General features: G+C 41.6%; 1 protein-coding gene across 1 annotated transcript in view; it reads right to left on the bottom strand.

Moving 5' to 3' along the window:
• The window catches only part of LOC129406555 (leucine-rich repeat-containing protein 37A2-like), a 47,543-nt gene extending 25,499 nt beyond the window's left edge, over positions 1-22,044 (bottom strand). The window contains exons 1-5 of the mRNA XM_055144715.1: positions 20,832-22,044; positions 19,070-19,141; positions 16,478-16,549; positions 12,993-13,064; positions 10,290-10,370 (exon numbers count right to left, since the gene is read on the bottom strand). Coding sequence (XP_055000690.1) covers positions 10,290-10,370; positions 12,993-13,064; positions 16,478-16,549; positions 19,070-19,141; positions 20,832-21,949 — 1,415 coding nt within the window. The 5' untranslated portion in view covers positions 21,950-22,044. The remainder of the gene's footprint in view (positions 1-10,289; positions 10,371-12,992; positions 13,065-16,477; positions 16,550-19,069; positions 19,142-20,831) is intronic.
• Positions 22,045-26,787: the final 4,743 nt, after the last annotated feature.

The raw sequence follows: 26,787 nt of genomic DNA, 5'->3' as shown, positions 1-26,787 counted from the left end.
GGTGTGGTCCCCAAACCCCCAAAACCACACGTAAATTTAAAAATACCTGGGAGACATTAAAGATGGAAATAAATGGAAAGACGCATCCTGACCAGAACCCTATTACTGATAGCATTCATCAAACTGAGCTGTGTTTTTAGTATCATCTTTGTACAAATCTCAGCTTTAATATTATCATCATCATCATCATTATCATCATCATCATCATCATCATCATCATCATCATTATTATTATTATTATTTTGGAGCTCATGGATACATCCAGCAGTGTTCAGGGCTTATTCCAGGCTCTGTTCAAGGGTCTCTCCTGGAGGCGCTAAAGGACCATCTGTGGTACTGAGGACAAAAAGATTGTCCACATGCAAGGCAAGCGCCCTACCCGCTGTACTATCACTCAGCTCCCAAAGAGGATTTTAAAATATCTATAATAAGCGTGAGGAGATAGTTAATGTATCTCCATATTCACCAGGGATATTGGCCTGTAGTTTTCTTTTTTTGTGGTGTCTTTGTTTTTGGTATTAGGGAAATATGGGTCTCATAGAAACTGTTTGGGAGAATGTCTGTTTCTCCAATTTCCTGGGAAATCTTGAAAAGAACTGACAGTAGGCCCTCTTTAAAGGTTTGAAATAATTTGCTAGTGAATCCATCTGGACCTGAACTTTTGTTTGGGGGAAGACTTTTGATTACAGTTTCAATTTTCTTGATAGTGATAGGTCTATTCAGGTATTCCACATCTTCTTGGTTCAGTCTTGGGAGAATACAGGAATTCAGGAATTTGTTCATTTCTTCAAAGTCCTCATATTTCATGGCATATAGCCTTTCAAAGTAGTCTCTGATGATCTCTTGAATTTCTTTGGTTTCTGTTTTGATATCCTCGTTTTCATTTCTGATTCAGTTTATTTGGGTCTCTCTCTCTCTCTCTCTCTCTCTCTCTCTCTCTCTCTTTGTGAGTCTTGCTAGTGGTTTGTCAATCTTCTTTATTTTCTCAAAGAACCAGCTCTTGGTTTCATTATCTTTTGAATTGTTTTTTGGGTTTCCATGTGGTTAATTTCTGCTCTAACTTTTTTTTTTTTCGCTTTTTGGGTCACACCTGGCAATGCACAGTGGTTACTCCTGGCTCTGCACTCAGGAATCACCCCTGGCGGTGCTCAGGGGACCATATGGGATGCTGGGAATAGGACCTGGGTCAGCCGCGTGCAAGGCAAACACCCTACCTGCTGTGCTATCACTCCAGCCCCTCTGCTCTAAGTTTTGCTATTTTTTTCCTTCTGCCTGTTTTGGGATCTTTTTACTGGTCCTTTTCTAAGATCTTGAGGTGTGAAGTCAATTATTTATGTAGGCCTTTTCTTCTTTCCTGAGAAATGCATACAGCGCTATAAATTTTCCCCTTAATATGGCTTTCGCTGCATCCCATAGGTTCTGGTAACTCGTGTCTTCATTATCATTTGTTTCCAGTTATCTTTTGATTTCTTCTTTGATTTCCTTCCTGACCCACTTGTTGTTCAACACTGAATTATTTAATTTCCAGGTGTTTGATTTAGTTCTCCGCATCTGTGTGTGATTGACTTCTATCTTCATTGCATCATGGTCTGAAAAGATATTTGATACAATTTTTACCTTCCTGATTCTATTGAGGTAAGTTTTGTGGCCCAGCACGTGGTCTATTTTGGAGAATGTTCCATGTGCACTGGAAAAGAATGGGTATCCTTTCTTTTGGGGATGGAATGCCCTGTATAGATCTGTTAGCCCTCTCTCTTCTATGTCTTCTTCAACAAAATATTAGCAAATAGAATCCAACAAATTATCAAAAAGATCATAGGCCACGACCAAGTGGGATTCATCCTGGTGATGCAAGGGTTGTTTCACACAAAAATCAATCAACATAATTCATCATATTAACAAAAGAAAAGATAAAACCATATGAGCATATCAATAGATGCAGAGAAAGCATACGACAAGATCCAGCACCCGTTTATGATGAAAACTCTCACCAAAATGGGTTTTTAAAAAACCTTCCTCAATATAGTCAAAGCTATCTACCACAAGCCAATGGCAAGCATTATCTTCAATGGGGAAAAGCTAAGAGCCTTCCCCCTAAGGTCAGGGACAAGACAAGGATGCCCACTCTCAACATTTCTGTTCAATATAGTACTGAAAGTACTTGCAATAGCGATTAGGCAAGAAAAAGATATTAAGGGCATCCAGATAGGAAAGGAAGAAATCAAGCTCTCACTATTTGCAGATGATATGATACTATATTTAGAGAAACCTAAAGCCTCTACCAAGAAACTCCTAGAAACTATTGACTTGTATAGTAAAGTTGCAGGCTATGCGAACAATGAGAGAGAGGAAAGTGGCATAAAAATAGCAATCCCGTTTACAGTCATACCTTAGAAAATCAAGTACCTCAGAATCAGCTTAACTTAGGAGGTAAGGGACCTGTACAAAGAAAATTACAAAACGCTACTTCATGAAATGAAAGAAGACACGAGTAAATGGACACATATCCCCTGCTCATGGATTGGGAGAATTAACATTGTCAAAATGGGAATACTCGCCCAAAGCCCTGTACACATTCAATGAGATCCTCATAAGAATACCTATGAAATTCTTCAAAGAAATGGATCACACACACTCCTGAAATTCATATGAAACAATAAATCCCCTAAAATAGCTACAGTAATTCTTAGGAAAAAGAAGATGGGAGGCATCACCTCCCCCAACCTCAAACTCTACTACAATGCAGTTATAACTAAAACAGCATGGTACTGGAACAAAGGCAGAGCTGCAGATCAATGGAATAGGGTCAAATATCCTGATGCACACCCTCAAATATACGATCATTTAACCTTTAATAAGGGAACAAGAAATGTGAAGTGGAGCAAGGAAAGCCTCTTTAACAAATAATGCTGGCAAAACTGGACAGCAATGTGCAAAACATTGGGCTCAGACATCTACCTAACACCAGCCACAAAAGTCAGATCAAAATGGATTAAAGACCTCAACATCAGACCAGAATTCATTAGGTACATTGAAGACAAGGTTGGCAAAACCCTCCATGACATTGTAGCTAAAGGTATCTTCAAAGATGACACCCCACTGACCAAGCAAGTGGAAACGGACATAAACAAATGGAACTATCTTAAACTAAGAAGGTTCTACACCTCAAAACATACAGTGACCAGAATACAAAGACAATCTACAGAGTGAGAAAGGATATTCACCCAATGCCCATCTGATAAGGAATTGATATCAAGGATATTCAAGGTACTTGTTGGACTCTACAAGAAAACACCCAACCCCATAAGAAAATGGGGTGAAGAAATGAACAGAAACTTTCTCAAAGAAGAAATCCGAAGGGCCAAAGGGCACATGAAAAAATGCTCTTTATTATTAATCATCAGGGAGATGCAGATTAAAACAACAATGAGATATCATCTCACACCACAGAGACTTGCCCACGTCCAAAAGAACAAAAGCAACCGGTGTTGGCGCAGGTGTGGCAAGAAAGGGACTCTTCTTCACTGCTGGTGAGAATGCCGACTGGCCCAACCCTTTTGGAAAACACTAAGGATGATCCTCAAAAAGTAGAAATTGAGCTCCCATTTGATCCAACAATACCACTTCTGGGAATATATCACGGAGATACAAAAAGCATAGAAGAAATGACATCTACACTTGTATGTTCATTGCAGCACTGTTTACAATAGCCAGAATTTGGAAAAAACCCAAGTGCCCAAGAACAGATGACTGGTTAACAAAATTTTGTACATCTACACAATGGAATAGTATGCAGCTGTTAGAAAGGATAAAGTCATACAATTTGCATGTATGTGGATCTACATGGAGAGCATCATGCTAAGTGAAATGAGTCAGAAAGAAAGGAACAGACACAGAAAGATTGCACTCATTTGTGAAATATATAGAAACAGAATGGGAGACTTACACCCAAGAATAGTAGAGATAAATACCATGAGGACTGTTCCATGGCTTGGAAGCTGGCCTCACATGTAGGGGGGGAAAGGCAGCTCAGATAGAAAAGGGAACACCAACTATGGGGTGCTTGGAGGGCCCGCTCGGGATAGGAGATGCGTGCTAAAAGTAGACCTCAAACCAAATGATAGCAATTCAATACCTCTATTGAGAGTCACAACACTCATAAGGAGAGAGAGAGCAAAAGGGAATGCCCTGTCACAGAGATGGGGCGGCGTAGTGGGGATGGGGTGGGAGTGGTGGGAGAGATACTGAGATCATCGGTGGTGGAGAATAGGCATTGGTGAAGGGATGGTTACTCGATCATTGTATGACTGAAACGTAAGCACAAAAGTTTGTAAGTCTGTAACTATATCCCACGGTGAGTCACTAAAATTTTTTTTAAAATAGAAGATAGTTAATATCTTGCCATTATCAAAACACATATCCAAGTAACAATTAGATACTACTTTATAGTCAGTAAGATGGCTAAAAACAGATAGTAAGTGCAACTGGGGTGATGGAGAAATTGAAATCCTTATGCACTGCTGGTGAAAATATAAAAAGAGGCACTGCAGGAAAGCTTGAAGGTTCCTCAAAAAAGTTAGCCATAGTTACCAAAGACTCAGCAATTTAATACCTGGGTATGTGCCCACAAAAAATGAAAACATGTCTATACAAAAGAAGTGAGTATTCAGTCAAAAAATGGAAAGGGCACCTGAACACCTGCTCTGCATGTCAGTTCTTTCTCTGGCTGACTTCATTCTGCATTTTATAGATAAATGTATGTGCATGCCTAGTTCATCCATTGCCTCTTATACATTCATGAACTTATTTTTATGCTTTATGGAATAAACTGTGGCAAAAGAACTAAGAAGTAAGGCTCAGAAGTAAAACACTTGTCTTGCAGATATAAAGTCTGAGGGTCTATCCCCAGCCCCATAAATAAAGGAGCAACAGTTTCTATCAGTCTTAGAGACCATGACTGAGTTGAGGAGTTCGCTCAAAGTGGCAGAGCAGATGTCTGGCATTTGTGAGGTGCTGAGTTTGACTCCTGGTATCATCAGATCCGTGAGCACCACCATAATTGGTGCCTAGGTCTTTTGGACATTATTGGAGAATCCTATTTTAAAATAAACGAAGGGGCTGGAACAACAGCACAGCAGGTTTGCCTTGCATGCAGCCAATCCAGGTTCGATTCTCAGCATCCCATATGGTTCCTCAGCACCGCCAGGAGTGATTCCTGAGTGCAGAGCCTGGAGGAACCTCTGAGCACTCCTGGGTATGACCCAGAAAGTAAATAAATAAATAGATAGATAACTAAATAAAAACAAAAATAGGGTTCAAACAAGCAAAGAAAGAAGGGCTGGGGTAAATGCCTTGCCTGAAGGGGAGGGGTGGGGCAGGTTCAAGGCACTACATGGCCCCCCTCAACACCCCCTCAAAGACCAGCACCCCATGAGCACTGCAGGGTATAATCCAAAAACAATAAAAAAGACTGATCTCTTTCCCTTCCCTTTCTTTTGGTTACTCGGCCACACCCAGCTGTGCTCAGGGCTGACTCCTGGCTGTGCACAAAGGGGTCAGCCCTGGTGGTGCTCTGGGGAGCACATTCAGTGCTGGGGATTACACATGGGTCAGTGATATGCAAGGCAAGTGCCCTGCCAACTGTACCATCTCTCTGGCCCCAGGCAATATTACTTTCAATGACCTTTTGAAATAGATCTTATCTGGGGACTCCGGCTTGACCCCCTCACTGCAAGCATGCAGCCTCGAATTCGATCCCCTGTGTCACCACATTGGCTGAATGAGATTCCTGGCAGCTCTGGGGTCTGTCTTGCAGCTCTGCCATTCCTCATCCCCGGCAACTGATTTCCAGTTGCACTGCAGTCATTCAGGAGGACGTTAACATCACAAGAAAAGAGGCCCAATCCCTGGCAAGCAACACCAGTAAAAGGTTGTGGAAACACTGTCGAGTATGTTACCCCAGGTTAGAAAAACATTCAAAAGGACACATGAACACACATTCATCGCAGCACTCAGTGTAATAGCTAAGATACGGAATCAACGTAGGTGTCCAACGACAGGTGACTGTTTTGTGAAGATGTGGAATAGATATGCAATGAAATACTATGCAGCTGCAAGAAATGATGAAATCATGTAATTTGCTGCAACCTGGTTGGAACTGGAGGATATCATATTGAGTGAAGTCAGATGAGGATACATACAGGTTGATCTCACTTCTCTGTGGTAGATAGAATAATTGGATGAGGGAGCTGAACCAAATCTGGGTGGTGCTCAGGTGTGACCCCTACAGTGCTCTGGCAGCACTACTAAGTTGAAACAGAGAATATCCCCTTATAAAGATGGGAAGGAAAAGACGCACTTGGGAGACCAGAGTAGTTGCTGAATGTGACCAACTCCTCAACTTCCCAAATTATTACAAAGAATCCAGTCACCCCTAAACCATTCCAAGGTCCTCAGCAGTCTTCCTCTTTAAGGTAGAAGCTTTTGAACGATAAGAAGCTGCTGCCAGGATTTCAGTACATACCCCAAAGTGATAACAATGCCTTAGAGTAAGCTCTCGTGTGGACACTCATCTAAAGACAGGCCATTATGCTATGTGGCTGGGAGAGCGTGAGGGCTTCGCTGTGACCACAGCTCCGTCTGCCTTCACAGTGCAGCTCCCCACCTCACTGACAATCTCCACAGTGGGGTCAAGCGGTCAGTAGGAACAAGGTTTGGGTTTCCTTTGTTCCCTCTTAGTACTTATGTCTTGGCAAAATACTGATGTTCCACAAACAAGCCAGAGTGTCCACTGCTCTGTCTGAGTAAGGCATCGCCTTTCTACTTTGTCAAGTCTGCAGTTGCTACAATTATGGAACTTGTAACCTTAGAACTGATGAAAAGACTAAAAGAATTTTTTAAACAAGCCATCAGTGTAGACCTGTGTAGGTGAACGAAGAAACACTTGAAAGTCAGAAGGGAAAAAAAGGATGCTTGGGGCTGGAGCAATCGTACAGCAGGTAGGGTGTTTGCCTTACACACGGCTGACCCGTGTTTGATCCCCCATCCCATATGTAATTCCTGAGAGGAGAGCCAGGAACAACCCCTGAGCATGGCGGTGTGGCCCCAAAACAAAAAGGAAACAAAAAGATACTAAACGTTTAGGATTAGCAAACGCTGTTGGATTTCCATAACATATGTCATTCCTGATTTCATCTGTAAGAGATGTGATTAGCTCCCTTTCAAAAACAATGGCATCTAAAAAAAAACAAACAAAAACAATGGCACCTTACTAATATTTTGGCAATTTATGGAAAATTTATTAATTTACATTTGCAAATAATTATGTCATATTGTAGGTGACCTGTTACTCATTCAACTGATAATGTGTTCGCCATTCAGTGTTTATTAATATTATAGATGTTTCATTCAAAAAACTCACTGAGTGATAATTACCTGGAACCCAGGAAGAATCAAGGTTTTGTGGACCCTAAATTTCATCTAGTTTATTAAAATCCTGTTTAACAAAATAAATGCAATGCAAAATCATGAATAAAAAATCGCTGGGATCTTCCCCGAGATCCTGCAAGTAAGGTTTGGAGTTCAGCTTCCTTTAATTCCTTATCAATTCACCTCAGCTGGGCCTTTTTGTTTTGTTTGTGCTTAGGTTTGGGTTACACCTGGCATGCCCTCAGCTGACTGAGTTCTTCTGGCTCTCACCTCGACCTTTCCCCAGATATATTTAATGCAGGGAGTAAATTATGATCAACGCAGACTCTAATCAACCCAGTCATTTGTCAGATAGGTAATAAAATGAGCTAACTGAATGACCAGCATCCCTTGCCTTTGGAAAGAGATGTAACATTATTTTCCCTTGTTTTTCGGCCACACATAGCAGGGTGCTCAGGGATTACTCCTGGTTGTGCTCAGGGAGAGCATGTGGGTGCTGAGACTTGAACCCAGATCAGCCATGTGCAAGACAAGTCATGCACCCACTGTACTTGTGCTCCAGACACAGAGTTTTGATCACGCAGGCAACTTGTACCTGAAAGGAATGAGCTAGGTCATTTAGAAAGATTGGGCCCCAAAGAAAGGAGCCCATCCCCCAGCACATTTGGGCTCCCACACTTTTGTTGCTGGGGTGGGTAGTGCCATACTTGGGCACTCCATGAGTGCTGGGGAACCATGTCGTGCAGGGGCTTAACCCTGGGGCTCCAGCACCTAAAGAGTGCGCTATCTCCCCAGACTCCATGACAATCTGTTGAGGTGACTGAATTACTCTTAGGAGCTAGTTCTATTTAAATCACATGACAGGGATGATCATTTCTTTCCAGGTATCTATGATTCTTTCATTACCTTTTTCTCTCATTTGAGAGTAAAATTTCAACATATGCAATTCAAATAAATCGTCACCTTCTCCATTATAAATTTGTTGGGTTTTCTTCTCATTGTTTGGGGACCACATTTGGAGGTGTGAATGGGAGTGACTGCTGGCAATGCAAAGCTCAGGCTCCAGCTCTCTGAGCTGTCTCCTCAACCTCATTCATGAGTTGTTCTCAGTACACCACCCACCATTATCTCCATGTCGCCCCACTATCTTGTTACCCTGCTGTCTGGACTAGCAGTAGGGCTCTCATGTTTTCCCACCAGCATCTGTCTTCTTTCTTCCAGTGTTCAAGGTTCTTGGTGACAAACACCCTGCTCGATTCTTCTGTAAAGATAGGCCTGACACTCAGAAGGAATGGCACTCTGTGAATGTTCTTGAATGTCTTAATTTTTATAAAGTATGATGCCATTCCACCCCGCCCCCGCTGTCTCCTACAAAACTATACCAAAACTGAGGTTCTTACGGTGCTTGATATAATAAAATGCTTAGTAAAAATGTGGCATTAGAGGCACTGAGGTGACAATAATCTCTAAGCCTGCTCCTTACTAAACTGGACTTCAGGGTTCTTTTTTGCCATTGTCAGTAAATTAAGGAGGTGAAGGGGAGCTGCTACAGGTGGGCACCTGCAGGAACTGTGACCCCGGCCCAGACACACTCCAACCCCTCACCCGCCCCATCTAATCTGTCTGCCGGATGATCGACTCAGGTTTATACCCATGCAGAATCACCGAGCTGCCTTCCTGCCCTTCCTTCATCTAATCTGCAGGAAAGGTATAAAACTGGATTTCTGAAACACAAGCAGGGGAAGACTCTTTTTCAAAGTCAGACTGAAAGGAGGACCTTCTGCTTGAGTACAGAATTTCCTTTAAGCCTATGAATTTTGATCTGCTTGTGTCACATCAAATCAGAGAGAAATCAGAGGGAACTTTTCACCCAAGTGGTATAAAACCACACGCTTCTTACACATGAGTAATCAGAAAAGTAAGTACAATGAAATTAGGCAAGAACAATGTATGTTTGATGAATGTTTTTCACTCACTCTGATGTAACACAAACACTTTTGGGGTCACAGAGATAGTTTCAGAGATGGAGCACATGTCTTCCATGTATAAGCCCAGAGTTTGATCCCACCACACCACAGAACTCCAGGTGCCTCCCATGGCTGCCTTCTAGCTCAGCTGGCCAGTGTGATGCCAGTTTTGCCAGGAGTGATCCTGGATCCCTCCCCAGCACTGCCAGGTGTGAAGCCTATGGAATGTTTTATCATAGCTTTTTACCACCTTTTACCACAGCTCAAATCTTTATACTGACCACAGTGAATTCACTTTAGAGGTGTGTATCTATATGTATGTATATATATATATGTATATATATATATACATATGTACTTTTTTCTTCAAAATAATGGTCTAGATTATGAGGGAGGGAAATATGCTAAGATAGATGTTCAGGAACTCTTATGCTTCCCCATGTAAAAGAAGCTCCCAGCTAGGAATGAATCCATAACTCTCCTTCCCAGCCAACTCCCAGTAAAAACTGTTATACCTAGTTCTTCCCGGCTCTTTGTTGCATACATTTAAGTGGTTAGAAACTTTGCGCATGAACAGGAACCAAAGTTGGAATTAAACTGGGAATTCAAAGCCTCATCCACAGTTCAGGGCCATACCAGTGGGAATCACAAGACAATGCTAATGGATACCTTTCTGTTAGTGCTCGAGCCAATAATCAATAATAGAGAAAGCAAAGCATGCCAGGCATCATGCAAATCTCTTGGCCTCTTTGTTCCTTAGTTTCTTCGTTTGAACAAAAAGAATTGGATCTCAATACATAGAGTTCACACTGGCCTTGCACCAGTTAGTTAATAATAACTGTATGATGTTTTGATGCAGTGTTATTATGTATATTTATCTGCTTTTTTACTTACATCTTGTGTAAAAACTGCATTCCATGCCAGGACTGAAACGTTCCAAAGCTCAGTTCAGTGATTAAATTGCAACCAAGATTCCTACCAAAGAAAAAACACAGGAAAAAAGAAGACAAAAGCAGCAGCAGAAGAAGAAAGAAGAAGAAGGAAGAAGAAGAAGAAGGAAGAAGAAGGAAGAAAGAAGAAAGAAGGAAGGTGGAAGAAGGAAGAAGACGAAGAAGGAAGAAGGAAGAGAAAGAGGAAGAAGAAGAAGAAGAAATAAGGAAAAAGAAAGAGGAAGAGGAGGAGGAAGGGGAAGAGGAAATAAAGGAGGAGCCGAAGGAGGAGGAGGAGGAGATGCAGAAAGAGAAGGAGGAAGAGGAAAAGAGGGAGAAGGAGAAGAAGGAGGAGGAGGAGGAACAAGAAGAAAGAAGGAAGAAGAGGAAGAGGAGGAGAAGAAGAGAAAGAGGAAAAAGGAGGAGGAGCAGAAGAAAGAGGAGGAGAAGGAGAAGAAGGAGATGCAGAAGGAGAAGATGCAAAAGGAGAAGGAGGAGGAAGATGAGGAGGAGAAGAGGAAGAAGAAGGAGGAGGAGAACAAGAGAAAGAAGGAAGAAGAAAGAGGAAGAGGAGGAGGAGGGAGAGGTAGAGGAAAAAGGAGGAGGAGCAGAAGGAGGAGGAGAGAGAGAAGGAGATGCAGAAGGAGAAGGAGGAGGAGGAGGAGGAGATGGAGAAGGAGAAGGAGAAGGAGAAGGAGAAGGAGAAGGAGAAGGAGAAGGAGAAGGAGAAGGAGGAGGCATTACTTCTCATTCACATAGTCACATTTCATGCACTAAACATCACTGTGAAAGACCTTTAAGGTTTATTCTTTGATGTTTATGACACAAAATAGCAAATGCTTAACAAATACTTCACTAATGAAGTTCTCTAGAACAGGGATTCATGACTTCAGCACTACTGCCACATGGGGGCTGGATACTTATGGGGGGGCTGTCCAGTGCATTGTAGCTATTCAGCAGTGTATCTGGAGGCCTCTGCTCACTAGGTACCAACAGCATCATTATAGATCTGACAATTAAAACAATAAAAACTACCTCATGGCACTATCAAGGGTCATGTGGGCACAAAATCATTCAGGTTGAGGGCCATGGTTCTATTGTTCACATTGCTCTGACTAGTAATTCTCATACTAATCCTTACAGGCAAAAAAGGATTTGCTGTACAGTTTTAGTAGCTGAAGCTACTAGGGGTAAGAAGGAAAAAAATCTTTCAAACTTAGTTAAGTGAAGATCTTTGCAGCTTTTAAAATTCGCTGTGTTGACAATGTTAGGGGAACTGTTTAGTAACTCAAACATAAGGTTTTAATTTTGGATTTCATTGCACGACTGGCCTCTTTCTGGGCTAAAATGTGTCTCCCAAGCTAGAGTCTAGCATTGTGTGTGAAGTTGGGAGCAGGGAGGGATGCAATGAGGCCTGTGCAATGATGCTAATGAAACCCTTTCTGTATGTGATATTAAACAGTGTTTCTTAGCCTCGGAAAAGAGTAAAAAAAGTTGTACAAGGAATGGAATCATCTTTATGATGCTTATAAAAAACATGTTATTTTTGGAAGTGGGACTCTATTGCTAATTGATTTCCTGACCCTGCTATTAACAGTTTTGTTAGAAATAATTATAAAAATATTTCCCCTAATAAAACATATCTTAAGAAGTTGCTAGCAAACAAAGGGTTGCTTTCTTGTGCACACATATTAAAATTGATATTGTCCAATTTTCTTCAGTTCTGTCCCTGTTCATTCTTTCACTGTACGAGTGTAATCAAATGTGGTGACATTTGGGGGAGTGTATGTAAGCTGTAAAATGCCGTCTCAGTCATAATTACTGTGGTAGAAGGAGAGTGTGTCTTCTGAAAATAATAAAAAAGAAATTTGTATTACAATAGCATTGAATTTGAACCCAGAAATAAAGTAAATGTAAAAGAAATGTGCACTAGACTTGCTTAGCTGATTATTTTTCAAATACTTGTTTACAGTGATATTAAAGATTTACATTGTTAGGCCTCATTCAAGGAACAATAACTCAGTCTATATTAAATCTCTGTGCTCTTCTCTAGCTGATTCTGTCAAGTGACCTTTCAAAGCATCCCAAATAAGGATCGACTGAGGTCACCATAGGCTAATGAGTCTTCACCCAAGCTTCACTTAATTCTTTAAATAAAGTAATTAGGGAATGCTCTAGAATATGAAGTCTTTAAACATACCTGGATATTCCTCTTTTCAGGAGAAATTGGGGATATTGCCTCATCCTACATTTGAGAATCTACAGAATAGAAGACTTTAGACATTTCCAGTACTTCCTGAAAACTAGTTTACTTTTCTAACTATTGTGTTGAGAACAAATTGCTGTAGTTTTCTCTTAGCTAGTTTATACATGGTTATCATAACTCACGTAACTTGGAGAACCTGGCAAGCTACTGAGAGTTTACTGCCCACATGGGGGGAGAGCCTGGCAAGCTCCCTGTGGTGTATTCATATGCCAAATACAGTAATAATGATGGGTCTCAAACCCCTGACCCTGAAGAGCCTCTAATGCAACGCCACTGGGAAGGACAAGTAAAGAGAGGCTGCTAAAATCTCAGGGCTAGGATAATGGAGACGTTACTGGGCCTGCTGGAACAAATCAATGATGAACAGGATGACAGTGACAGTGACAGTGATTTTTAACTTACACATGCTGCAAAAATGGTAGTGCTTCAAATGTACACCTTTCAATGAACTGTATCTTATTGCAAGATAAATCTCTAGGAAAAGGAAGAGGAAAATATTGTTTCAATTAACTACCAAATATATAATATTAGAAATAACTAGTAGAAGTCAAAATAATATTGAATGAGTAGATTTCAATGTTCCAGAACCCCTAACCTTCTTTCATTTCTCTCAACCACAAATCTTCATGAATTAATTGTATGACTACTTGGTTCTAATATTGGAGTTAAACTTTTCTTGGAGCAGAGAATTGATTAGGTGATTTTTATGTTCTCAATTCTACTTGGAGTCCAATTTTTTTTACCTCCATGTGAAATTACTATATTTAATATAATCATTTCAAATATTCAAATGAATAGTCTCATGTTTATATACCTTCCTGTTTAACTAGGCTAATAAAATGATCCTTTTTCATATAATGTGAAATGAAATTACTCCTTTCAGACAGAACTTTGAACTAATTTAGAATTAAACTTTTTTATCATAATAGAAAATCAATTTTTGGTTCTATATTTTCTGAATATTCCATTAATTCACTGCTTTCATTGTACAGGGGTGGAACAAACAAAATCCTCAGAGTGCTGAATTTTTTTTTGATTACAGTTGACTGTTTTATATCTATTAATTCTCCTTAAGTTCTTTCACATATGACCAAGATGGGTATAACTATCTCCTAGCTCATCCCTCTTCTTGCCTCTGTTCTTTCTTTCGTTCCCTTCCTTGGCACTGCTCAGGGATCACTCCTGACTGCACACACATCACTCTGGGGGGCTCAGGGGGACCCTGCATGGTGCTGGGGATCAAACCTGGGTCACCCATGTGCAGAAGCAAGCCCCTTACCCCTGTCCTATCATTCCATTCCCAGGCTTTCCTTTTCTGACCCACAATGCACACCGTCATGTATTAACTTTCCAAATAGTTCTCAAACACCAGTCTCACTTGGGAGCTGATTGAAGATGCCTGTTCTCCAATCAACCTACTCCAAATCAGCTGAAGCGGGAACTGTGGTGGGGGGTTAACAGGCCCTCCAAGTGATCTACTGCAGGCCTGAGTGACCCAGCGCAGGTGGGCACGAGGGAGCTCTGCATGCTAGCCCTGGCTTACAACTCCTGGGTCTAGGTGTCTACTCTCTTTTTTGGTATTCTGAGAGCATTGAGGTGTTTTTCCTGTGTTCTACCTTTCTCCTACTCTCTTTTTACAAGATTCTGTCCAAGATGTCTGTGTGACAATAGCCCAACAATTCCTACAACAGAACTCTCCTCGTGATAATCTCACATGTTCTTAATAGTACTGCTATAGAATCACTCTGTTTTAGCCAAGTATTTCATATTTAAATTTTCATTTAAGTTATAGATAATTCAGAAATATGCTGACATAGGGTGTAAGAATGTATTGCAAATCACAATGATGAAACTACACATATTTTTTAAAATTCTGGGCTACTGGAATTCAAGTAAAGTTCTTTATTTTCTTGTTCTATAATTCAAGTTTATTTTTATTTTTTAAATAATTTTTATTAAGCCAACTTTTAAAAGTTTTCTATAAAGGCCAGAAATTTAAAAATAATAATATTCTAGATTTTGCAGAGCATATTTTTATAATATTTTTTCTTTTACAGAAAAACACAAACATCGACTTTATAAACACAAGCATAGTTTGAGCTTGCTCTTCAAGCTGTGCTCTCCCGTGTGTCTCGCTTGCTAGGGTCTATGTTCCTTGGCTTATTCACTTGCACTCTGGAAAAGCCGGTGCTCTCTCTCCAACATCGCCCTCCTTTCTCTCCTCCCACATCTTCCTAAGCACGTTTCATTCAATCTGCTTCACTGTTGCACCTCTTGAAATTCTTTCCTGCAAGGGACAGGCGGTGGACCCAGGATGCCTGTGATGAGGTTGGGACTGCTTTCCCTTTCCTACTGGTGCAGGCTGGCAGATGTACTTTGGGGGAATACTAAAACTAAAGAAGACATTCCCTAGCCCCAAAGTAGCTCAAGAGCTTGAGTCACATCATTTGAAATGCAAATCCTGAGCTCTTGGAGGAGAAACTGAGGTACCACCAGGATGCAAAAATCCAAGGCCCCACCCAGAAAAGGCTGGTCCCCTCAGAAAAGAAATTACACAAGAATCCATGAGATTATAAAGAGAACATCAACAGTGCAAGACATTCCTGTGACAACACCCAGACTAATTTTTAGTATGCAAAACTCCAGGAAAGGACAACCTTTTTGGAAGGATTGAATAAAAACACCTTCTGAAAGTCCTCAGGGCTTGCTCTTCAGGGCCTGACTATCTCACTTGCTTCTTTCTGCTTCTTTGCTTGTTTATTTCCACTCTGTCTCACCTGTGTTCTCTCTTGGACACATACTTCTTACTTCCTCTCCCTCACAACTTTCTAAATAAGTTTTAATAAAATCTATCTTGCTTCATGCACAAAATTTTAATAAATAAATAAATAAATAAATAAATAAATAAATAATGAAGCCAGAGTGATAGTACAGCGGGTGGGGTGTTTGCCTGGCATGCAGCTGACCCGGGTTTGATCCCCAGCATCTCATATGGTCCCCCCAGCACTGCCAGGAGTAATTCCTGAGTTTAGAGCCAGGAGTAACCCCTGGGCATCCCTGAGTGTGATCCAAAAGTAATACATACACACATACATACATACATGAAAATTTAAAAATAAAAAATAAAAACAGGAACATATTTGCATAGCTCTTTGTTTTTATTTAGTAGTGCTCAGAGGATGCTTCAGGAACATTACTGGGGGGTCAGGGAATGGGGAGCCCAGAACCTCGTTCTGCTGGGAAACCAATCTGGGCCTCCTGTTGCTAAGCATCACACTCAACATTTGTGCAATCTCCCCAGCTGACAAAAACAATTCTTAAGTTAATGGGCTATGTAAAACTGGACCATGCATTGGTTTTGATCCATGGGGACATAAAGGAACTCTATGCGAACATAGAGGAGATAGTATATTAGCACTTAAGTTAAGTTTACATGGGTGATGCAAATATAAGTACTTTTCATTTATTATTAAAGTTTAAAGAAAAACTTTTGTGAAGCAAGACAGTTTATATTGAATGAAACTTTCTTAGAAAGATGTGGGGGGGTTGCAAAGAGAAAGAATTGGTTCACAAGATAACCCGGGTTTCTCCAGACCAAAAAAAGCAAACAAAGAGACATGGGGACAAGTAAGCAAAGTACACGATCCAGGGAGAACATGGGCTTGAAGAGTAAGCCTAAAGTTTTTTTATATATGCACATGTAGATATTTATATACATAAATGCAAATATAATTTAGTGCCAGAAATAACATGAGAGGTTTTTAATGCTATAATCACAAAACTATAGAATTGTATTACTGGAAGAAATGATAAAGATTAACTTGCACACCCTTTGTTTTATAAACAACAGAGCTAAAATCTCATAAATGAATGATTAACTAACTTACAAGTACTTGAGGGATAGCAGGCCTTCAAATGAATCCTTATGTAATTCAGTCAAAGAATTGTCACTGAGGATTCTGAGAAATGGAAAAATTATTTCTGGACCAAAATGCAAAATAACTATGACTATTTACTACATAGGACTAATTCTTACACATAATCATGGTGCTTTCTAAAGACCCCAATTCTTATTTAACTTAGGGATAGTGATCTCTGTTTAAACTCTTTGTTTTGTCCTCACTTATATCCATCATATATTGGTATCCATCACACAAGCACAGCTATTGACTCTTCACACCAAGTAACTTATTCAAAGCATATTCTCTAGGTCACAAAATCTGTCAGATCCAAATTCTGGGTGACACCAGAACCTCAGGATTGCCACTCCCTCCTATCTTCCAAACATTACTCTGGATACCCCATGAAGAATGAAATTAAATCTGTAAAGGAAGCCCTTTGAAACTTAACACCATTGACTTTTTTTGTTCTGGGAAATAAAACGTGCACAAAGTGCACATGACAAATACTCAAGAATGATTGAGGCCAGTGATCACGCTGGACAAGAATTGAGTGTTTAAGGTAGATAAGGGGATATTCCTGATAACCTTTCAGTATCAATATTGCAACCCCAATACCCAAAAGGAGAAAGACAGAGACAGAGACAGAGAGAAGAAGAGTGCCTGCCTAAAGCAGGCACGGTGTGGGGGGTGGGGGGTGATGGGAGGAACCTAGGGATACTGGTGCTGGGAAACGTACACTGGTGGAGGGATGGGTGTTGAAACAGTGTACGATTGAAACCTAACCATGAACAACCATGAAACACTACCATGGACAATACTGTAAAACTGTAAATCAAAATAGCTAAAATAAAAAGATATTTTTAAAAATGAATTAATTATAGCCTTTTCCGCTCTTGCCAGTAAGTATCAAATTCCTATGACTATCATGCTTTCATTAATTTAAACATCATTTATTACTCATATTCAAGTTTAATGACATACAAAACTCATAAAAGATTAGTCTACTACTTCGGATGTCAATATTTTTCTATACAACACTTGTGTCTCAATTGACACAATTAAAAAAGCAATAAACATCAGAAAAATGGGCAAAGGACCATCCATTCAAAAAATGCAAAGGTTCAGTGAACATGTAAAAGTATTTAAATTCAAAAATAACCAGAAAAATTAAAATACAGATGGGATCCCTTTTATTCATTCATCAGACCAGCCCCCGAATGAAGAATGCTCAGAGGTGGATGGGCATGGAGAATCAATGCTTTCATGAACTGTTAAATTAGCACAACTATTTTGAGGTCAATTAAATTTTTATAACTACATATCCTTCAGCCCAGCAAATCTATATCTATTTATCTATTTAACAGACCTATTTGCCCATATTCACAAGACCATGAGCTGCAGTAATTCATGTGAAAAAAAAAATCAAGGGAGCTGGAGCAATAGCACAGCGGGTAGGGCATTTGCCTTGCACGTGGCCGACCCAGGTTCAATTCCCAGCATCCCATATGGTCCCGAGCACCACCAGGAGTAATTCCTGTGTGTAGAGCCAGGAGTAACCCCTGCGCATTGCCGGGTGTGACCCAAAAAACAAAAACAAAAACAAATTTAAAAAAATCAAAACATCTTTCAATACAATTACTATTAAACAGGAGTTTAAATGGATGGGGTAAACCTTTATGTACCATAAAGGAAAGAAGTCTAAAGCAAAATAAAGTGAAAGTATCAAGTGGCAGATGTTATATTTACAGGGAAAAAAAACAAATCAGAAGATTAAATTTTGCACTATGAATCATTTTTTAAATTTTAATTAAGAATGTAGTCATGGGGCTGGAGTGATAGAACAGCAGGTAGGGTGATTGCCTTGCACGCAGCCAACCCAGGTTCGAATCCTAGCATCCCATATGCTCCCCCGAGCACCCCCAAGGGTAATTCCTGAGTGCATAGCCAGGACTAACCCCTGTGCATTGCCAAGTGTGACCCAAAAAGCAAAAAATAAAAAAGAATGTGAACACATATCATGTTTGTTCATCTGTGTGGGCTGTCTCTAAAACATGTACTTCTCTTTTTCTCCTCTCACATCTTTCTAAAGTAAGTTTCAATAAAAAAAACTGCATCACCAAAATATATACATATATGTATAAGTGTGTATAAAATTAACTCTATTAGTTATAGAATGGAAAACAAAGAGACATTTTAAATAAGAGCTTGGTAAACTAAAAATTTTTATTTATTTATTTATTTTTGCTTTTTGGGTCACACCTGGCAATGCACAGGTGTTACTCCTGGCTCTGCAATCAAGAATTACCCTTGGCAGTGCTCAGGGGACCATATGGGATGCTGGGATTCGAACCTGGGTTGTCCGCATGCAAGGCAAACGCTCTACCCGCTGTGCTATCGCTCCAGCCCAGTAAACTAAAAATTTTTAAAGAAGTAAACTATTATAACTAATAGAGGTTGTTTTGGACGTGAGGGGGAAATTCCTTTTTATCAGAGGTATTGATCTTAAAATTGTATACTAAGGAGGATTTTATGGTGCAATTATTTTTTAATATTCATATTTGGAGAGGATATACTCACAGTTTCTCAACCCAAGGGTATGCCTTCCATGTATTTCCATCAATGGAAGAAATAGAGTTTCCTTGGAAATTTCTGTGAAGAAACACAGTTCACAGACTTGAATAGGTAGGAAAAGAATGAACAGAATAAGTAAAAGAGGGGCTGAAGCGAGAGCACAGCGGAGAGGGCATTTGCCTTGCACACAGCTGATCTGGGTTCGATTTCCAGCTTCACATATGGTCCTCCAGGCACTGCCAGGAGTAATTCCTGAGAACAAAGCCAGGAATAACCCCTGAGCATTGCAGGGTGTGACCCAAAAAGCAAAACAAAACAAAACAGAATAAGTAAAAGAATAAAGAAAACACAGAAGACACCAGCTTATTTCCACAGCTATCAGATTCCCATTTTGCCCCACTAGAGACATAATGTGGGGTGACTAGTCAAACAATGAAATACCTCACAACCTAAACTTCCTAATTCCTTGAGTAGCTAAAATAATGCCAATTAATTAGCATGTAAGTCATTTTTCCAAACTCACACCTATTGTAACTCCTACTGCAAATCAATGGAGAAACTTTTAATTTCAAAAGTATAATATACAGGGAAATGAACAAAATTATCAGCAAATAAATATTTAAAAAACATTGCCAGAGAACACCAAAGTTTTAGACCTATACTCTCTATTCAAAGTTCGAGATAGTAGAAATTTCTAGACAGACTAGGGAAATTAGAAAATGAATGGGACTAGTGAGGAGAGATATATTCAATGTACTTCACCAGGAAAAGAACAAATCACAAAGAATTATCTTTAGTGGGGGAAAAAATACACAGGAAAGAAAGTAGAAGAAAACCCAAGATGGTAACAGGAGTTACTGTGCGGTAGTCATACAGCTGGGAGAGTGGGAAAGTGGGATTTTCACACATTATCCTGTTTACTTTACTGACCTATTGTACCAAAGTTTATGAACTTACACATGTATAGATGCATGAAATTGGTAGGGGTGCGGGGGATGGTGCTGAGGACTTACCCCTGGTACTTAACTTCATAAGTATCAAAATGAACAAGTATCACAGCAATACTAGGAAGTGATAATTTACCATACTCCCCACCTAAAGAAAAGGGAACTGAGTCACAGAGCTAAATGACTTGTCCAAGGTAACAAAGCTAACAAATGACAAACTCAGGCAGTCTGGCTCCAGAAATCATGTCCATAAGCACAAGGTGTGGCACTAGCAAAAAAAGATAAGGAAGACATACTATTGTCTAAAAAAAAAAAAAAGCTAGGGCAAAAAAGAAAACAAAGGTTAGGGAATTAAATGAAGGAATGAGGGGATGAAGGATAGGTTGAGGGTGAGACAAAAATAGGGAAGGAAAGAGAGTATGGACAATTATAAGAAAAAGACTGGGGAAGAAGAAACAACATTTAAAGAAGAATGAGGATATCTTATTTTTTTTTTTTTGCTTTTTGGGTCACACCCAGTGATGCTCAGGGGTTACTCCTGGCTTTGCACTCAGGAATTGCTCCTGGCAGTGCTTGGGGGACCATATGGGATGCCGGGGATCAAACCCAGGTCGGCCGAGTGCAAGGCAAATGCCCTACCCGCTGTGCTATCGCTCCAGCCCCAAAGAATGAGGATATCTTTTCACCAACAAAATATGAAAAAAGAGAGAGAATCATTTAACGTGGACATGGGGGATGAGGCAGATACAGGAAGACATTGAAGCAAAGGCTTGCTACGTCAATAGGCAGAATGCAGAGATAAGAGGAAAGGTGATTCTTACAGTATAGTGAAGGTCCTGTTGATGTTGGGCCCTGGCACAGGCACTCTACGGAGCCTCTTCTCTGGACTGAGACCGGTGCAGGAGAGGGTATCCTCTGTGCAGGTACAGAGCTCACATATGTTGAAGGTCATGTGTTCATTCTGTTGCAGTTGCTCAGGGAAATCTACATGTGCCTTTTCGGAAGTAGATCGTCCAGAAGATAGGGCTGAAGAGTGAGTCAGGGAAGCTGTCCTTGATGTTTCTGGTTGTGGCGTTTCGTCCAAAGTTACAGATGTCTGTTCACTCAGATCTGTGTGTTGATGCTGACCCTGTTCTGACAGCAATCCCTCTGTGGGGGTTGTCAGAGTGGTACTTGTTGAAACTGTTACCTCAGCTTTCTTTGGGGCCTTTGAAGACGGAACTCCAGTCTCTTGCATGGTTGGAGCTGTAACTGAACTGTCTTCAGTGACAGGAACGTCCTTGTTTATAGGTGGATACGTGACTTCACTCAGGTTTGAATGAGGACTCAGAGATGGTGTGATAGGTGTCACATCTGAGTGTTCTGTAGCACTGGTACTTGTCAGGGTTGTCGAGGGTTTAGTCTTCACAGTGCGTTCCGGAGTTACAGTTATATATTGGTGTGTAGAAGGTTGATTTTGATGAGAAGTCTGACCTGTGGTCTTCTGTGTGGTTGGAGAAGGTACTGTCTTCAAAACCCCCAGACTGGGTAGAGCTGAAATCTTAGTGGCGATTGAATGAGTCCGCACATTCCCTGTTGGTTTTGTCACAGTGTGCTCTGTGGGAGCGCTAGTCTTCTTCAGGGTCGTAGAAGCTTTGCTCTCCCTACTTGGTTCTGCCGTGAGAGTCGTGACCCGGACTGATGATGGATGCCGAGTTGATGCTGAAAGTGGTCCTTCCAAATGCTCTGAAGCCTGAGCCAAAACGATATCTGTTGGTAACTCTGAAAGCTGAGTGAGGGTCTCCTGCACAGGTGAAGAAATTTCCATTTTCTCAGCAGGTTCCTTGTCTGGCGAAAGCTGAGTTAGAGTCTGACCCAAATGTAGAGCTACCATCTCACTCTGGAACTTCTGTGTTTCAGAAATGGTTGATGATACAATCTGCCAGCCAGATAATTCCATGTTCTCAGAGAGGCCTGGAAATGAAGCCTGGACCTCTTGGGATGGAGGTTGAGCCTGGGCCTCCTGCTGAACTGAAGGTTTGACCTCATTTATGACCTCTGTACTTTCAGAAATAGTCACACCCTTAGGATTAGAAGTGACACTGGGCAAGTTGATGTGTGGAGCTTTACTGTGACTTGGAAATGGAATATTTTCTTCAGAATGCGGGAAAGGGTGAGTGACGGATTCCTCAGATGGCTCAGGAGATTGAGCCTGCATCTCCTGCTGGACTGAAGGTTCATCCTCATTACTGATCTCTGTAGATATGGAAAATGTCACACCAATAGGTTTAGCACTGACATATGTCAAATTTAAGCTTGGGGATTCATTGTGACGTGGAGATGTAATAAACTCTTCGGGATGCAGAGGTGGATTAGTGACAGATTCCTCAGATGGCTCAGACGGTTGATCCAGGGCCTCCTGTGGCACTGGAGAAGATTCAACCTCATCACCAACCTCTGAAAAAATGGAAAATGTCACACTCAAAGGCTGAGCAGTGACATGGGGCAAGTTTAAGTGTGAAGTTCCATTCTGACTTGGAGTTGGAAGATTTTCTGCAGGATGAAGAAATGGTTGACCTTCCAACTCCATAGAAGATTCAGGAGGCTGAGCTAGGGATTCCTGCTGGATAGAAGATTCAGTCACCTCAAGGATCTCTGGAGCTTGAGCCACTGCCTCCTGCTGTATGGCAGAGTCACCCTCAGGGCTCTCTAGAGGCTGAGACTGGGCCACCTCTTGAGCTAGAGAGTGTTCATTCTCTTCACGGTTCTCTCCTGTGTGACTTAGACTTAGGGTTTCTGGCTGGGTTGAAATTTCATCCTGCTTATTGACTCTTGGAGTTCCGGTAATCTGCAGATAGGCAGGTTTGATGATGACAGTAGATATATTTGAAAGATGGGCTTCTTTCTGGACTGGAGACAGTTCATTTGGCTGATGATGCAGTAAAGACTGCACTTTCAGACCTGACTCTGAAGACTGAGCTTCCATTTCCTGAGGTACTGAAGACCCCCTTTCTTCAGGAGCCAATGTAGGCTGAACTAGGATTTCTGGCAGGACTGAAGCAGTATCACCCTCTTCAGGGGTACTGGACAGCAAATCTGAGTCTGGAACTAAAGGTTTCGATTCCTCGGGAAATCCTGGAAGTGCAGCTGGGGTCTGTTGTGTGCTTGCTGAAACTTCAGCTTCCAGGGCCTTAAAGGGAAGCTGTTCTAGCTCTTCAGAGGGTTCTGGATGCTGGGACTGGGGTGAAAAGGATTCAGTCTTGTGAGGGATCTGTGGATGTTGCTCTGAATCTCCCAGTACATCCAAGGGTTCATTCCCCTCGGGATAAAAGATATCCATACTGGAATCTAAGTCCTCATCCTGCATCTGTTGTGGTCGATGATGAGGTTTCTTAGATTTTCTGGGAGTTCCAACTGTTAAGTTAAAAGAAATTATATTGTGTTAAAGCCCACTCTTGACCTTTGTAACCTCGCTTTGTTCTGCTTCTGTAACCATGCTTATGACCCTGAACTGTATATAATAATGTACTATGCCTGGGTCCTGTCACATACATCCTGACATCTGCCTGACGGTTGGGCTGGAATTCACGTATGTGCCTAAAAGATAGGGACCCGCTCACAGAAGGAGTTGCTGAGAACAAGGAGCCCAGATAGTGACTCCGGTCCCACGGCCCAGCAGATAGTGAATCCGGCCCAGTAGATAGTGACTCTGGTCCCACAGCCCCGTAGATAGTGACTCCGGCCTCTGACACAGAGCCCAGATAGTGACTCCGGTCCCAGGGCTCTACAGATAGTAACTCCTGACGAAGGGCAAGAAGAATGAAAGAATGTCTCCAGACACACAAATTCCGAGATAGTGGTTCCAGACGAGGCTACGTGACTAACGTGACTGGCCCAGAGGACTTGAGCCCTATAAAAAGGCTGCCCTAACTAGCACAAACCGCTGCATCCACTTGAGGTGCAGCCCCAGCATGTTGGTTTGAATAAACTTTTTCCTTGCAAGTCTGGCCCGTCTCTGCTTCTTGCGGCTCTGGACCCAACACAACAATTTCAGCAGCATGGTGATGGCCAACTAGACCCTCCCTCCTGTTTTCAGGAGAAATAATGAAGTTTAGTAGTTTTGGAACCTGTCCACTTAGAGGTGGAGCAGGCATTTCAGATGTGTGATCTTCAGGTTGACCTAGACCTATAGTTGGACTTGTACTTGTCCCTCTAGGAGACAAAGCTAGAGGTGGACTCTGATCCTGAGTCCATCATATCATTGGATCAACTGGGAGCCTCTGATGTGTTGCTGGCTTGTCATTCAAACCCTGGTGTGGAAGGGCAAATCGATGGGATGCAGAGGGCAACCCTTTACCTGAGTATTCATGCAGGATGGGGATGAAACCTTTAAACTTCTGCGGCGGTAACAACATCCGGCCAATAGTCGGGGTGAAACGTTGAAAAAACCCGGACTTGACCCGTGGTTGAAGGGCATGAAGCGATTCAGGTGCAGGAGCACGGGAAGGTGAAATCCAGGGCTTGGGGGTGGAGGGGTCGGGGATCAGCGGGACTGGGTGCAGGACCTGCTTCATGATCGGAGCTCCCTGCACAAGCAGCCACATTGGTGGCCACAAGAGTAGACACAGGACATATAGCCGTTGCCAGGACATGACACTCGGATTAACTCGAGAGCCATGGTCCGAGCCACTAGGGCGCGGGCGTCCGGACCCGAGGCCAGCCATTGTGGCAGCCAGGAGATCCGTGGCACCCTTAGGCACTGAGGACCTTAGCAACGGCACACCCTTAGCAACCCCGAGCCCCTCCCCCACAGCCCCTTTATGCTGCCTTTATTGGGGAACCAGCAGGACCCAGAAAGGCACTTGAAAGGCACCAAAGACGTCCAATCAGGTCCTCTTCCCACCTTCTCCGCCCACCCCCAGCCTTCCCTGCCAGCCAAACAGGACTGGGACTGCCAACGACTCTGGGCCTAGCCCTGTGGTGGGGGTGGGGAGGGGAAGGAACAGTGTGTCCCCATTGGGCACACTGGCGAATTCAACAGTACTAGTCCAGTTGTGGTGGTCTTGGTGCGTCCTCCTCACTACTGAAATCCGAGACACATTCTTCCTCCCCTGGGCCATCCTGCTTCCAAGAAAGCTAGCTGACCTGCAAAAGGAGCACTACTTAGGATGGATGGGGGTTCCCAAATGTTCTCATTTCCTTTAAACTCTCAGTATCTCTGATTAATACTCTCCTAGAGAGGGGATAGCATGGAACCACTGACCCAAAATTTTCTGAAGGAGGGCTCTGGGGCCATAAACAGTTTATTCTGGGAGACAGACCTTAAACAAATGAACAGTCATATACACTCCTTTACACTGGCCTGGGGCAAAATCCCCCTTTCTTGCATGGAGCTCAACATTAATTCATAGAGAAAAAGTAGCAAGCCCCTTTCTAGAGGGCTGCCTGCCTTTCTAGCACTCTTGGAGAGACCACTGAAGAGCTTAATGTCAGAATGTAACAAGGCTCTCTTGCAATACTGTGACTAGCACCCATTTAACTTTCTTCACAGTCCTTCTCATGGATTTCAGTTCTCATTATCTCACACTTCTAGAATATACATTCCATGAGAAGGGGCTTCCTCCCAGTGTCTAGTTGAGTAGAGAGCTTTGAATGGAGTTGGTTCCAAGAGAGTCCTCATTTAGGGATGGGTGTTAGTTTTCTGAATTCTTTGGCATTAGTACTAAATGTTTTCTCACATTTCATAATAAGGTGGACGTTTTTGTTTGTTTGGGGGCCACACCTGGAGGTGTTTGAGGTTGCTCCTGGCAGTGCTCCGGAGGCCATGCAGTGGCAGGTATCAAACCCAGGTCTCCCTCGCGCACAGTCCATGCTCCAGCCTGAATAACTATGTCTCAGGCTCCTGAGCTAGTCTTGTTAAGATCCAAGTATAGGTGTTTGAAGTTTTCTTGATGTGTTTGTTTTAAACTATTTGAAAAATTATTTTGCACAACTACATCAAGAGTTCAAAAGACTGAGCACATGCTTTGCAGGAGAAAGGTTTGGATTTGCTTCCTACCATCACCTGGTCCTCTGAGCACTTTGACAAGTGATTATAAGGAAGAGAGAGGCCGGGTAATTTCTGATCAGTGCCAAGTGTGAGCCACGCTACCTACTCCACAAATAAAAATTATTTTACAAAGAAAATAACATTTTTAAAAAGAGGAACACAACACCTTTTCTCTCCCTTTCTTTTCCTAACTTTGAAAATACATTTTCTGATTTTGAGCCACATTAATTACATATGTCCAACTCCAAATTTAATCCCAATGGTATGAAACACATTTTCCCGCCTACTCCCACCCCTCTGCACCCAGCCCCTCCTTCCGCCATCACTAGAACACACACAGTTAAATAGTGCATTTATATTTTCTCCTGGAAATTAGCAAATTAATTCCTAATTTGGAATACGGTGCACTTGTTTAAGAGAAATGTTCTTTCATAAAATGTTTCATACAAGATATATATGAGATAATGAGCTCTAGGTATTGTATCTTACTTGAAAAAAATGTAACTTTTCAAATGCTGCAACATAATCACAATTAAGGCCAAAATCCCTAGATCCTGTTTAAGGGGATTTCAAAAAGGTATTTCTCTGACAGAACTCAGAGGGCGCTTAAAACTCTCCAAATTTCTTTTATTTTTAAATGTAGGCTAATTTATTTTCTTCTTCTTTTTTAAAATTTTATTTTATTGAATCACCATGTGGAAAATTACAATGCTTTCAGGCTTAAGTCTTAGTCATAAAATGCTGAAACA

Source organism: Sorex araneus, chromosome 7 (genome assembly GCF_027595985.1).
Source record: "Sorex araneus isolate mSorAra2 chromosome 7, mSorAra2.pri, whole genome shotgun sequence".
NCBI lineage: Eukaryota > Metazoa > Chordata > Mammalia > Eulipotyphla > Soricidae > Sorex > Sorex araneus.
Note: the sequence above shows the minus strand (reverse complement) of the source record. Positions and strands in the feature narration are given on the sequence as shown.